At 36.7% G+C, this 15,325-nt stretch overlaps 2 protein-coding genes across 2 annotated transcripts in view; both read left to right on the forward strand.

The window, feature by feature from the left end:
- The window catches only part of LOC107720911 (formin-binding protein 1-like), a 70,771-nt gene extending 55,785 nt beyond the window's left edge, over window positions 1–14,986 (forward strand). Inside the window, exons 17-21 of the mRNA XM_016528741.1 lie at window positions 12,834–12,866; window positions 13,367–13,466; window positions 13,546–13,692; window positions 13,797–13,901; window positions 14,650–14,986. Coding sequence (XP_016384227.1) covers window positions 12,834–12,866; window positions 13,367–13,466; window positions 13,546–13,692; window positions 13,797–13,901; window positions 14,650–14,779 — 515 coding nt within the window. The 3' untranslated portion in view covers window positions 14,780–14,986. The remainder of the gene's footprint in view (window positions 1–12,833; window positions 12,867–13,366; window positions 13,467–13,545; window positions 13,693–13,796; window positions 13,902–14,649) is intronic.
- LOC107720912 (uncharacterized) lies at window positions 4,711–12,392 on the forward strand. The gene is made up of 8 exons (XM_016528742.1): window positions 4,711–4,938; window positions 5,388–5,487; window positions 5,578–5,719; window positions 9,865–9,952; window positions 10,025–10,167; window positions 10,303–10,402; window positions 11,256–11,404; window positions 11,477–12,392. The coding sequence occupies exons 1-8, from the start codon at window positions 4,850–4,852 to the stop codon at window positions 12,304–12,306; spliced, it is 1,641 nt and encodes a 546-aa protein (XP_016384228.1). The 5' UTR covers window positions 4,711–4,849; the 3' UTR covers window positions 12,307–12,392.
- Window positions 14,987–15,325: the final 339 nt, after the last annotated feature.

Raw genomic sequence — 15,325 nt, forward strand, 5'->3', positions numbered from 1 at the left:
TTGGTACCACAACAGTGCTGCGTTCCATTCATTTTCCTGCTATATATAGCTTGATGCTGGAAAGATGATGTACACTGCTGGTCAAAAGTTGGGAACATTTAAGATTTTTTATGTTTTGAAAGAAGTCTATTCTGCTCGCTAAGGCTGCATTTATTCAAATAAAAATACAGTAAAATTGTGGAATATTATTACAATTTAAAATAACAGTTTTATTTTTAAGTATGTTTTAAAATGTTATTTATTCCTGTGATGCAAATCTGAACTTTCAGCATCATTACTCCTTCAGAAATCATTCTAATATGCCGATTTGCTGCTTAATTGTGATTGGTGCTCAGTTATTAATAATGGTTCTTATCATCATCAATGCAAAAAACAGTTTTTGCTGCTGAAACCTTGATTTTTATTCAGGAATCTGATGAATAGAAAGTTCAAAAGACAGAAATCTTTTGTAACATAAATATCTTTACTGTCACTTTTACCTCAGACTTTTGAATGCTAGTGTATCAAGGTTTCAAAAGAATATAAATATAAATGACATTTTAAAATATATTAAAATAGACAGATATTTTAAATTGTAATGATATTTCACAATATTACTGTTTTTGCTGTATTTTTGATCAAATAATTCCAGCCTTGGTGAAGACTTCTTTCGAAAACATTAATAAATTGTAATTATTCTAAACTTTTAGTGTTTAAAGAAACAACATGGCAATGCAAGCATGTTTTACAGGTGTATGCTTATCAACAAATCACGTTTTACACAGCTTAAAACATTCATATATAAATTTATGATGTAGGAACTTTAAATCATTCATACTTTTGTTTGTATGATGTGAAATGTCTTTAAGTGCCCTTCGATTGCACTAGCTGGAATCTTTCTCCAGTTGAATGGAGCGCAGCATTAAAGTTCTTCATGACCTCACTCCTTCATCAGGCCACACCCCTTTAGACCCTTTGACTCCACCTCCCAAAGATAACAGCTGCTGGCCATTGGTTGCTCACATGGCTGTGGCACACATCAGGGGCGGGGCTTCACTGGCCAATAGCATGTCTGCTTGCCCTGGCACCTCCTCTGTCTCCGCCCTTCCAGTGCAATTATTAATACTGTCTGTCTCTTTGCCATCATATCATTATTATTATTATTTTTTTTATTGATTCTTAAGTAGGTTTGAAGCCCAAAACATCTACATCTCTACAGGCAGCATCGTGGAAATGAAAATTCACACATGCCACAGATCTGCTATTTAATGCTGAATGCTTTTATTATGTTTAACAAAGCGCTTATTGATGAATTATGATGTTTTATGTTGAATGAATTGAGCAGCCTCTCAGCCTCCTCTGTCTCCGCCCTTCCAGTGCAATTATTAATACTGTCTGTCTCTTTGCCATCATATCCAACTCATTTTTATCTAGTGTCCCTTCAGGGATTTACATTTTCATTCATTTGATCTATTAAGACTTCCCGCTTTACCTTAACCGTCCAATCATCATGCTCAAACGCTGTTTTTGTTTGTCGGGCAAGGGAGGGGCTATATTTACACTCATGAATATGCTAATGTCCTGTTGATATGGGTATGTATTTATTGTGACAGCTGTTTTGTTCATGTCTTCATGATTTTACCCTGTGGAGCACCCAGCCGAGAACCTCGCAACCTCATTGGTTTCGCCGGTTTTATATATATATGTAATGGTTTAAATGTACTCTGAGCCAAATGTACAGGTTAACCAGACATTTAACATGCATCATGTGAGCTGTGAGCGTTTGTATGGCTCTCTTAACCTGAAGAATAGACTTGGAGTTTTTTAATTCAACTGATTTTTTCCCTTTTTATTGTAATACCTGTGGTTTGGCGAAGGAATGTGTTATAAATAAGAAATGGTTTTGAAAGCGGAGAACATCTCACCATCTTGAAGAGGAAAACGTCATTTCATATGTCTTCCGACCATACACACTTTCTCAAGTGCTCTGTCTCTCTTTGAGAACAAAACAATTGCTAAACAACTTCATTTTAGCCTTTTCAGCATTGTTATACTTTGCTGGCTATCACCATATGACATATACATACACACCTGTCAGTGACAAGCATCATTTGCCCTCGGCCCTTACCTGCTCTATTTGGGGCTTCAAAACACCATTCCCGAATCAGAGAATTATAAATATATATATATATATGTATATCTATACGTACAAGTCTATAAATAAGAGTGAACTACCAATCCATGGTAAGAGTCTATTTTTAAATTTTGATTAATAAAAATGTCCCAGTTTTTTTCTCTGCTTTGCTAAATGAATTAAACACTTTTTTTGGTCTCGTTTGGTGGGGTCTGCCAAATGTATGTTTTGCCATTTTTTTGTTTGTGTTCTATTTGTTATGCTTGTGTTTTTGAGCACTGAATACTTTGTATGTGTTAACTGTGCCAATTAAAGATAGAGGGGGAAAATCAATGAATTATTGTCTCAGTGTATCACTTTGTGTGTGTGTGTATACGTACTTAACCATATTTTGGGGACAATTTTGTACCAAAAAGTGAGCTTAACCTGACAAAACCTCCTTTTGGGGATGTCTTCATTTGTAAAACTGGTATAAAAATAAAAACTTTTTTTTTTTTTTTATAAATGCAGAAAGTTCTCTGTGAGGGGTAGGGTTGGGGTGTGGGTTAGGATTAGCTCATAAAATATATAACTATATATGTATACAAAAACAACAGAAGTCTATGCAATGTCCCCATTTAGATAGCTAAATAAAAACGTGTGTATAAAATCTGAAGCTACCTGCATGACATCACAATTAATTGTATATTAGCATTATATCCTAGTTTGATCATTTTTACGATTAACACAGTGGCAAAATGGCTGAAAACTCGTGTTAACTTTATAAACAAATATTATTAATACAAATTGTTTTATAAGAATTCAGAATAAAATATGTATTTATTAATTCGTTCATTTGAAATTATAAATACAGAAAGTTCTCTGTGAGGGGTAGGGTTAGGGTGTGGGTTAGGATTAGCTCATAAAATATATAACTATATATGTATACAAAAACAACAGAAGTCTATGCAATGTCCCCATTTAGATAGCTAAATAAAAACGTGTGTATAAAATCTGAAGCTACCTGCATGACATCACAATTAATTGTATATTAGCATTATATCCTAGTTTGATCATTTTTACGATTAACACAGTGGCAAAATGGCTGAAAACTCGTGTTAACTTTATAAACAAATATTATTAATACAAATTGTTTTATAAGAATTCAGAATAAAATATGTATTTATTAATTCGTTCATTTGAAATTTACTAGTGTTAATGGCCAAAAGAACATCGCAAACCATTAGCGCTTAACTTTCATGTAGTATCATTCAGTAACCTAAAAAGACTACAAGAAAACTCACATGTGAATATTTTAAAAAGTCAATAAATAATATTTGAAATCGAGAATTAAAACACAACATACATGGTACAGTTGTTTGGCGACAACGGCTTTTACACTGCATTCGGGCTTGTGTTTACTTCCTGGGCAAGAGTCTGTGGCGTATGTTGTTGCGTCGTTGTGATTGGTCGACATATCGGATATGCAAATAATAAAGCAATGCGCGGCGCCTAAGGATGGCAAAAATAACTTTTTAAAAACATAAATCCAAATAATACGTATATAACGTATATATAAACATGTCTACACAACAATATGTAATACATACCATAAGAACGAAGTAAGTTTTCAATTTTAAAATTGTCACCGTCGTTGAGCATTATGGGCAGCTACCGACCTTTATATTCTCTGAGAATGTGCACGTTAAATCGTGTTGTATGAAAGGAGAGAAGGTTGGCACTCCCCTTGACAAGGACGGAAGAGGTCCTAGTGACTTTGAACACACATACGGTGAAGGCGTTGCATCTCTAACCACGTTTTTTTCCTGGTTTTGTCTCATTGTTGCATGAAGTGCATGATTCATATCACAGCTCAAAACCACACAGCATCCTCTCTCAGTGGTAAATGACGTCTTTAAATAGTTCACTATAAGAAGAAACTATGCTAAAGTTTTATAAAATACTCAATTAGGAATATTCTATGCTTCTAATATATTCGTGTGAATATAACATTTGCACAGGCGATTTCCAACAAACCTTTTCATTTTCATTACTGATAATACATCAGTATTCTGGCCAGCAATAACAACAAAAAAATTCACACATCACAATTTCTTTATCCAAACCTGTAAGTTTTATGTGGCTTCCTCAGCATGAAATGTCAGCAAAGAGTATAGAAGACCTTGGCGTGGTTTAGATACCATGTGGTTGTCAAAATATTTAACGTCATGTTAATTGTAACTTAATTTTGTGAATTTTTATATTTAGCGATGTTAAAGTTCCTCAGTGTGATTATTTAGGTGCAAGCTGTTAAAACGACCGAAAATAAAAGACTTGCGTTGTCACGTGTTTTAAGATACTTTTCTCAACGCTGGTCAGGAGGATTGACCGATCACAGATTCCCTTATATAGATTATTAGGGCTGATTTCCATTTGTATGTCTGATATCAATTTATTACAGTTAAACTATTATACTTTACAAATCTGCCTGAGATTTAAATGCAGCTCAATGGAGGCTTCGGGGTTTGAGCCGCCGAGCGCCCCCTTGAGCGCAGTACACTGCCCCGCCAATGAAACTATTGATAAAATATCGCGAGATTCACTTGAACGAACGAGCGGGAGTTGTGAGACTTCCATTTTCAAACCTCGGACGTATGAATTGACGATGCTTTTCTTTGTTTACTTTGATTTTGCTCTTGTTACTGTTCTGTAGCTTTTGAAAATAGTTAATTTTGTGATAAACTACGATAAGAAACGATGGAGTCAACAGAAGACGATATTTCGGCTCGGGTTTTGTTGAGGAGAGTCCTGCACACAGAGTTACCCAGATCTCCTGTAACCAGAAGGTGAATTCATTTCAAATGTCACTTACATTTTAACGTTATATACAAATAAAAATGCCCAGCATGATTTTAGATTTTTTGCTTACTTTTAAATGGCTTTACGCGAACAGTTTATGCGAACGCAGATAAAATATGTAACGTAAACAAACAGATAACGTTACGTAAATATTTGTTCGACGTTTATGAGTAACGTTAACGGCTAAATACAAAAATGGTATAAAGTTATATTATCAATATACTAGTTGTAAACAAAGCGCTCAAGTCTGTATTTTTATTCATTGTTACCTTTTAAAATGAATTAAAACCATCAGAGACACAACAATGCAAAACATCCATATAGAGAGAATTGTATTTTCACTATTTTGTTATATTATGTATTCTTTAAAATTTGTGTATTGCTTTTATTGTGCGTATAATATGTATCTAACATATATTTTTTATATGTGTTTCAGTGCAACAAATGTTCGGCGGAGTATGAGGCTAAAAAACACCCCTGGACTGGAGAGTCCTGGATCTGCCTTACGACACATACTCAAGAAGAAGCTCCATGAGGTTTGTGTGGTGTTTAATTAAGCAATTTGATGTGTTGCAAATGCATATTCTACATGATTACATCCCTAATACATTTTTCTTCTATTTCAGAGTGCCTCCTCGTCACCCCTCCGTTCACCTAAACGGCCGAGGTCAGCGGTGGCAAATACAAACCCTCCTGTCACAGCCCCGTCCCCAGTGTATGACGAGGACATGACCACTCGTGGTCTGCTCAGGGGGATCATTCAGATGGGTGAGTCAAAACTATAGACTGTATAAAAACATGGACGTAGTGTCCGTGACGTCACTCGTAGATTTCCGAAGAGCGTTTTTGAAGCTCAAATAGGCCTGTCGCGATAATTAAATAACCGTATAATCGCGATTATTTGATCTAATATTTTGTTATATTATGTATTCTTAAAAATTTGTGTATTGCTTTTATTGTGCGTATAATATGTATCTAACATATATTTTTTACATGTGTTTCAGTGCAACAAATGTTCGGCGGAGTATGAGGCTAAAAAACACCCCTGGACTGGAGAGTCCTGGATCTGTCTTACGACACATACTCAAGAAGAAGCTCCATGAGGTTTGTGTGGTGTTTAATTAAGCAATTTGATGTGTTGCAAATGCATATTCTACATGATTACATCCCTAATACATTTTTCTTCTATTTCAGAGTGCCTCCTCGTTACCCCTCCGTTCACCTAAACGGCCGAGGTCAGCGGTGGCAAATACAAACCCTCCTGTCACAGCCCCGTCCCCAGTGTATGACGAGGACATGACCACTCGTGGTCTGCTCAGGGGGATCATTCAGATGGGTGAGTCAAAACTATAGACTGTATAAAAACATGGACGTAGTGTCCGTGACGTCACTCGTAGATTTCCGAAGAGCGTTTTTGAAGCTCAAATAGGCCTGTCGCGATAATTAAATAACCGTATAATCGCGATTATTTGATCTAACAACCGCGATTATTGTGCTTTTTATAGACACAAGGGGGAGTCATACACCAAAAGAAACAGAAGAGCACCAGTTTGCTTTTCATGCACTGTATAGCCTATGCAGGGCTCCAGACTCATTCTTCCCTGTCGCTCTTTTGCAACTAACTTTCTCAACTGGTCGCACGAGCACATGATTTGGTTGCAATTTTTATTTTTTATTTTTAGCTACAACATGGGATTATTCAATGCATGCTGAACTTTTATCATAGTTTATAGTTATATGGAAACGAAAGTGGTTAACATTCAACCCGTTCTTATCATCAGTAGCCTAGTATTATTTGTGATTTGAATTTTGGGAATGGGAGTTTCTCTTTTGCTGTTAAGCTTCGGATGCTTTCACTTTCGAATTCGCGATCTTGTCGTCACTGTTTTGCTTACATACATCTACACACCTTTCATTTTTTTAAGACTAAAACAAAAGATGGATTCTTTGTTATTCTTAATTAAAAAGCACAACAACAATAAATCAGTAAGATACAATGACAAACTAGTTTACAAAACGTTTATTAACAAACACGAATAAGATGAGGCATGGCACACACCACATGCTGTATTATATACCAACTAATAAATGACAGAACGTTTAGCAAACGCTGAGGAATTAAATAAATAAATAAAAGAGAGCCTCCATAGCATAAGGTAAACAGCAAAGATAAGTTTTTCAAAAATGAAAACAAAAAGAAAAGTAAAACTTTTTTTCCCCACAAGAATACCAGCATGTTCACCTTCTCTGGTTTAAGAAGCGGTCTTTTACTTGACTTTTGCTTGAAAACCATCCATCGTTTCCTCAATATGTGCCGTTTTTGCTGCACGCAGCTTCGCGCTCGTGCTGACGCGGCGAGTATACTCTAAGCGCTGTTTTGTTGTGCTTTCAGTTTCGTTTGCCGTTTGATGTTTCTCATATGCAACAGAAATTGCAGCGCTTATGAGTTGACCAGCGCGGTGGTCGCGCCCGTGCGCCCGCACACAAAATTTAGTCGCACAGGCAGAAAAAATGCGACCATTTGGTCGCAATCTGGAGCCCTGCTATATCATCTGAAGTCATTCCATATCTTAATGTGAGGGACAGAATTTAGGTTTACAGAAACTCATCTTCCTTCTGCTGCAGCTGTCAGTCATTCTCCGCTCAGCATTCAAACAGGTCGCCATCTTGGCAGCGCGTCACCGCGCGTCACTCCCGGATAATCGAAGATGGGCAAAGAGGCGGGAGCTGGTTGTTGAAACCACGCCCACCTAGCGCTACGGTGGTGACAGCAGCTGCAATCCACCTGTCACTCAAGTGGCCACGCCCTTAATTATGCAGAACTTTAAGGCTTAATATAATTTAAACGGATGAGTTATAAAAAAAATTCACCCCCCTCACAGTTGTCATGAAGGGCAAAATTAGCTATATAGACCAAAATAATTTTTTGAACCAGGCTGTAAACATGTTTTTTTCTGCTGTAAAGTTGGGCATTTTAACATGGAGTCTATGGGATTGACTCCCTTTTGCAGCCAGCCTCTAGCGGCCAGCTGATGAATTACAGTTTAAGTCACTTCCTTGTTGGCTTCATGAGAGAGAGTGGGAGGTTGCCGCTTGGTCAAAACTCACTGCCAAATTTTTAGGAATGAACTAATAAATGTCAAGAAACACACATCCACATCCAGGTGTATTATTAAAGAGATAGTCCAGAGTCTCATGGTCATGGAAAACCTGTTTTTATTGGAATTTTGATTTCCAGTCCTGGAAAAGTCATGGAAATGTTTATAGTTTAATATAGATCTTTATAGGTATGCTGTTATGTATGTACCAGTGTTATTTTAATTTTATTTATAGTATTTATTATTTGAACTTTTATTGTTGTTACATTTTATTTTTACATTTTCAGTTTAGATTTTAATTTTAGGTTTTTTTTGTATTTTGTGCTTTTATAATTTTCATTAGTTTAAAAAAATATTTACATTATTTCAGTTTTAGTATTTTTAGCAATTCAAACTTATTTTATGTCAGTTGTAGGGCTGCAAAACGATTAATTGCGATTAATCGATTCAAAATAAAAAAATTGTTTGCATAATATATGTGTGTGTTCTGTGCATATTTATTATGTATTTATAAATACACACACATACAGTATATATTTTGAAAATATTTACATGTCTATATTTATTAGGGCTGTCGCGATAACCGCATTACCGCGTGTTTTCTTTTTTCATAGGGTTATGCCCTTCTCATTTCGTGCATGTGTACTGAATATTAAATAAGTTAGTAATGATAACATAATGTGTACCATGCTGATTTGTACTGAGGCTCCGTAGATTTGCACTAACAAGCCTAAACAGATAACGAATGAGAGAGAGATCAAGTTTACTTCACTTCCTGTTTCAAGCTATTTGGTTTTGGTTTCATTGGTTTCTGAATATGTATATATATATATATATGGCGATAATACCGCATACCATGCTATTGAGCCACTCAAAATTACCGCAAGGGAAATTCCTTCACCGCGACAGCCCTAATATTTATATTCATATAATTTATATTATAAATAAATATATTTAATATATAAAAATAACATATTTTTCTGAAATATATACATGCATGTGTGTATTTATATATACATAATAAATATACACAGAGTACACACACACATTATGTAAACAAAAACTTTTGTTTTGGATGCGATTAATCGCGATTAATAATTTGACAGCACTAATTTATATATAAAATATTGATATAAATATATGTACATACAAATATATACATATATGCGTGTGTATTTATATGTGCATAATACATATACACAGTACACACATATGTAAACATAATTTTTTATTTTGAATCGATTAATCTTTTTGCAGCCCTAGTTAGTTGCCAAGGCAAGATTTCTAATATTCCTAATTTAAATTTATAATTTATAATAATTATAGCTTTTTTTACGTTTTATTTGAATTAATAGTTTGTGTTTTAAGTTTATTTGCAGTATTTAGGTGACTCAATCTATCATATTATTTCAATTTTTTTAAAGTATTAATGACTAACATAATTATTGACAATTATCTGTACTTAGGGCTGTGCAATTAATCGAATGCGATTGTCATGCACATCTCGTCAGTAAAGCCGGTACTGTGATTAGTAGTAAATCTCCATCACGTGCTTTCAGATGGAGCAGCATTTAATGCACAGAGCCGTAGTTCACAAGCTACGCAATATCGCGTTCATTGCAATAATGCGTATTATAACCAATATAGGCATAACTAATCGCTAAATAATCAGATTTAATTTGGCAAATTCTTCAAAAACTTTTTTTTATAAAATATTACATTTGCTTCTCCAGCCCAAGCATTTGCACAGATAGTCGTCAAAAAATTGAAAGCAGAAAATCACTGTTTTTAATGATTCTCCCATGTGTGTTTCAGAGACTGAAGCGTCGCTGCTGATGTCGGGTCAGCCTGCACTTCAAGAATCAGAGCCGAATCCAGCCGAGTCCAGTGCTGGAGAGAGAACGTCAGTACCTCTTTAATCACATATGCTTGTAATCCTCCTCATGTTGTGTTCATGTGTCTGTGTTTTCCTCAGTGAAGGTCTGTCTGGAGTAGAGCTGTCTGACCTGACTCTGAACACTGAACCCCTGACGCATGTGGTCAGAGGACTGAGCCGCAAGAAACCGCAGCATGCCTTCAGTGTGTCAGCATTCGAGGAACAGTTCAATCAACTGCCAGGTGCTTCACCTGTTATACTCCTGTTATATTTGTTAGCAAGATTGAACTGGTGTTTTGCATATGTTTTGGTATATCGACACACAACACATGTTCAAAGTCACTTAGTATCATCTAACCCCTTTTCTATATTCTCAGACAACACAGAGGACACCTCGCATGTCTTTCATAAAGGTGATGTCTCTCAGGCGAAAGGAGATGCTTCTCAAGATTTAGATCTGTCTTCTGGCTCAAAAAGGTAAATGCTTTGTCCATGATATCTCGGTAGACTGGCCAAGTCACTAAAACTTACATTAGAAAGTAAATATAATTACTAGCTTGTTGTTAATTTTATTAGGAACTGCAATATAATACATAGTAGAGCGGCACGATAATGGTTAAACTGATAATCACAATTATTTTGCTCAGAAATTATCAATAAGCATGATTATTATAATTTTTTTAAATTCTTTTTGGATTTCATTAGAATTATTGCACTTTTATATAAAATGTCAACTCTTGTGGTTTATTGGACCTTGTTTAGGATCTAGATATACTTAGCATATAAATACACACACACACACACTTTACATTGAAAACCAGTACAACAAGAACATTCTCTCAAAAGCTAAACTAACAAAATTCGTAATATTGATTCCCACATTTCCAAATTGTTAAAACAACAGCGCAAGTGCATTTATTCAGCAGTCGCAATTGCAAACAATATATTTGTGGTTCATGTTTGGATTTGTTACAGTTCAGGTTTTCTCGCGGCAAACAGTCATGTGAAAGAAAACAGACTAGCTGTATTAAACTTTCTTTTGAGAAAAAGATTGCAGTGGAGATCACTAAACTCCAACTTAAACGTTTGCAGGTGTTTTTAGATGATCAGTGCTTGATTTGCACATTGTTGCCAGGTTGGGAAGATAAAAACACTTGGCTACGTGTATCCATTTAGGAAAAAGCTTGCAGACGGTTTTGCTTAAATAATGAAGAAAAGTAGAAATAATGATCACGATTAAAATATGATTTATCGTACTGTAAGAAAGAAGATGTAAGGGACATGCATGATTGAGGCGTTTTGAGTGTGATTCAAGTTTATTTCCTGTCAGTGGGCTGAACCTGACCTTGAAGACCCCATTTGTAGAGAAGCGCATTGAGAGGGCGGGGCTTCAGAGGAAGGTGTCCAATCGGAGGCTGCAGTCTGTGGATGCATTTGATGAGGCCGTTCAGAGATGCCTGGAGCAGGGTCCTAACCAAGGTTTATATAAATTCTAAAATTTTGCATCCATCCTAATTTGTCTGTATCTAAAATGGTTTCTCTCTCCTTTAGAGCACTCTGTATTTCAGGATGGAAAAACTCTAGAAGATTCTTCCTGGCAGAAGTTCACTCTCGGCCTCAGCGATGTCACAGAGCTTTATGTCCAGTCTAAAAAAGACGACACAATGGGACCTTCTGCAGAGAACGAGAGAGAACATGAGCCCGAGAGAGCCAGTGATATTCCTGACTCCGAACCTTTAATTCAAGAAGAAAAAGATCATGAGATGGAATCACAGGATGAGGAAGAGGTGGTGCCTTCATCCCAAGATGATGTGTATGTGAGTGCAGAAGATGATATTGTACTTGCTCCAACGCAGGCGATGACAGAATCACTTCCTAAATCTCATGACGCGGAGCTACAAGATCGAGAATTTGTGGAGGAAGTTGAGATTGGGAACGTTGTGGAAATTGAGTACGAGAACGTTGTGGAAACTGAGGATCAGGAAGTTTTGGAAATTGAGGATGACAGCGTTGAGGAAGTCAAAGATGAGAACGCTGAGGAAGTCGAGGATGAGAACGCTGAGGAAGTCGAGGATGAGAACGCTGAGGAATTCGAGGATGAGAACGTTGAGGAATTCGAGGATGAGAGCGCTTCGGAAGTTGAGGATGAGAGCGCTTCGGAAGTCGAGGATGAGAACGCTTCGGAAGTCGAGGATGAGAGCGCTTCGGAAGTTGAGGATGAGAGCGCTTCGGAAGTCGAGGATGAGAACGCTTCGGAAGTCGAGGATGAGAGCGCTTCGGAAGTTGAGGATGAGAGCGCTTCGGAGAGAACGCTGAGGAAGTCGAGGATGAGGAGGTTGTTGAAGCTGAACATGAAAATATTGACACCTCACAGTATCTAGAGCGAATAACTCGTAGAGCTCATCGCTCAGAGGGAGGAGGTGCTGTCTTGGGAATTCCAGGCACCACGAGAGTCACAAAGAGTTTTGGAGCTGGATTGAACCCCAGAGAGAAAGGTGAGGACAGTGAGACTGCCTGAAGTGACAAAATCACAAAGTTCTTCACCAGTGATATCTGAAATTAATCGCTAATTCAGTTTGTTTGTGGGCTAGTAAAAACCTCATGTGTTTCTGTTCAGATCTTTTGGATTTTGTCGATGAGGGCAGAGAGAGTTTACAGGACATTCTAGATGAAGAAAGAGAACCACCGAGCAGCCCTGAGTTTCCTCAGCTCCACCCTGCAGCAGAGCTCAGCACACCAGAGCAGAGGTCACAGCAACATGAGGCTAGTCTGGCTGAAGAAGATGTGCCAGAGCTTGCAGAAGATGATGACGCCCAAGAAGAACCGAACCAATCAGAGGAGGAGGAGGAGGAGCTGATGGACTATGAACCAGCCAATCACAGCCCTGAATTTCCACAGGACGTGGAAGAAGAGGACGATGATGACGATGCTCTTAGTGCAGGTGACTCCCACTTTCACATCCAGTTCATCTTGGTAAATCAGTGCGTTTGAATGAGTCATTTTAATAAACTGGTTTAAGAACGTCCAGTTATACATAGTAAATCAGTTCATTTGATTGAATCGTTTAATGGACGAGTTCACCCAATTCTTTTTAGCAAGCCAGTTCATTTGAGTGAATCATTTCAATAAACTGGTTCAGTAATATTTTAGCAAAACTAATTCGTTTGAATTAATCATTTTAATAAACTAGTTCAAAAACCAGTACATTAAAAATGTGCACAAATTCCCATATCTTTACTAAAATCCTCAAATTCTATACTCAAAATTTTGTACTCAAATTCTGCATTATCATAAATGTATTTTGTTACAATGTTTGCGTGAATCATTTGTGAGCGAGTTCTACCCAATTATTAAAAATAACCATTTTAAAAGAATGATTACTTGCGAATCAGATATAGCTAGGATAACTTGCATTTACTTTAGCTTTTTTTTTCATTTTAGAATTGTCCATGAAAACTCCTGCGTTTGTAAGACAGAAAAGAGTTTTCGCAAGTCGTACTGCGCAGACTACGCCAACTGTCCTTAAAGAAGTGAACGCTGGGTAATTTACCAACAACATTCTTCTTCCTGATGTCCATTTTACAGTCTCCTAATGCAAATCTAAAACCCATTTATCTCAGTCCTGCCCCTCAGGTTGCCAAACGAGCCCCCAGACAGAAGCGTCAGACGGGGGTCAATGTTCTTCCCAAGAGTTACGTCATGAGCGTGTTCAAGCACTTCGCCAAGACCAAGGTGGCCAGTGACGTCTACCCTGCCATTAATGAAATGTAAGCCCTCAGGGAACAGTTATTTACCCTATTGCAACATGAATATTTGAAGTTACATCTCCTCCATTGGTTGTGTGTGCTTTTCTTTTTATTATTCCTCTTAGTCTTAAGAAGTACTTTGAACGGCTAGCAGACGATCTGGAAGCATATGCTACTCATGCCAAACGTAAAACTATTGAGGTTGAAGATTTTGAGCTCCTCATGAGAAGGTAAATATTAAAAGGAATAGTTCAATTTACCCACCCTTAGGCCATCCAAGATGTTGTAGATGAGTTTGTTTGTTCATCAGAACAGATTTGGAGAAATTTTGCATTACAACACTTGCTCACCAATGGATCCTCTGCAGTGAATGGGTGCCATCAGAATGAGAGTCCAAACAGCTGATAAAAACATCACAAGTAATCCACACCACTCCAGTCCATCAATTAACATCTTGTGAAGTGAAAAGATGCGTGTTTGTAAGAAACTAATCCATCATTAGGAAGCTTTTAAGGTTAAATGGTCACTTCAAAATATGAGTAAAATATCAAAATCCACCAACATACTTGTTTAGAACTGTTTTGGACTGCTTTCACTTGTAAACAGTGCTTAATTGGTGCACATTTCTCTCCTAATTCAGACGATGGGTTTTTCACTGGAGAAAAAGTATTATGGATGGACTCTTTTTGCTTCAAGATGTTAAAGGGTTAGTTCGCCCCAAAATGAAAATTAGGCTGCGTTTTACTCACCCCCGATGCATCCTAGGTGTATATGACTTTCTTCTTTCAGACGAATCCATTGATGGACTCATGTGGGTTATTTGTGGATTATTGTGATGTTTTTATCAGCTGTTTGGACTCTCTGCGGGTCATTCACTATTCCTTTAAGATGTATTGAGTTGAATGACTTGTTTTTGTATACTTTTGCAAATTTGGCTGTTTATCATGTTCCAGTACTTGTTTCTCATATTTTTCTTAGGCAGGGCTTTGTGACAGACACCACGCCTGTGAATATACTGATAGAGAAATATCTTCCAATGGAGTATCGGAAACTTCTCATCCCGGTGGCCACCAGCGGAAACAAAGTCATCCCAAATCAAAGAAGGTGAACATGCAGATGTGACGTCCTCCTTAAACACTGCAGGTGGCTCCGCATATCTGCATGTGTTCTTGTAAATATGTTCAAAACAATAAATGCCTTGATTTGTAAATAAGGCTTTGTGTAATATATATCTGCTATTTGTTTTATGCAGCACAATTAAAAAATATGCTTTCAGTTCTTTGTATTTTTTAGCCATTTATGTATTTTTTTCCAAAACAAACATTAAAAACCACAAAAAAATTCAAATTGAAGTCCCTGTCTTATTGTGCATGATTCATCTGCACACAATATTCCAAAGACAATGTGCTTTTCATAAGCTTTCCTCAAAATAATTAGCCTCAGAAATGTTTATCCCATGGAAAAATATAAATCACAAATATCAGCCTTCTAATTCTTAGTTGGAAATTATCTGAAATATGCTGGTTTGGAATAGAATACTAGAGTATTTTTTACTCTGCACCATGCAGTATATACTATATACTAATTTATTCAGTCTATAATGTATACTTCCAATTTTGTGTAAATCATGTACTTTATTTGTCACACTGGAAAT

This window comes from Sinocyclocheilus rhinocerous, unplaced genomic scaffold (genome assembly GCF_001515625.1).
Source record: "Sinocyclocheilus rhinocerous isolate Xijiao unplaced genomic scaffold, SAMN03320098_v1.1 scaffold751, whole genome shotgun sequence".
Classification (NCBI taxonomy): domain Eukaryota; kingdom Metazoa; phylum Chordata; class Actinopteri; order Cypriniformes; family Cyprinidae; genus Sinocyclocheilus; species Sinocyclocheilus rhinocerous.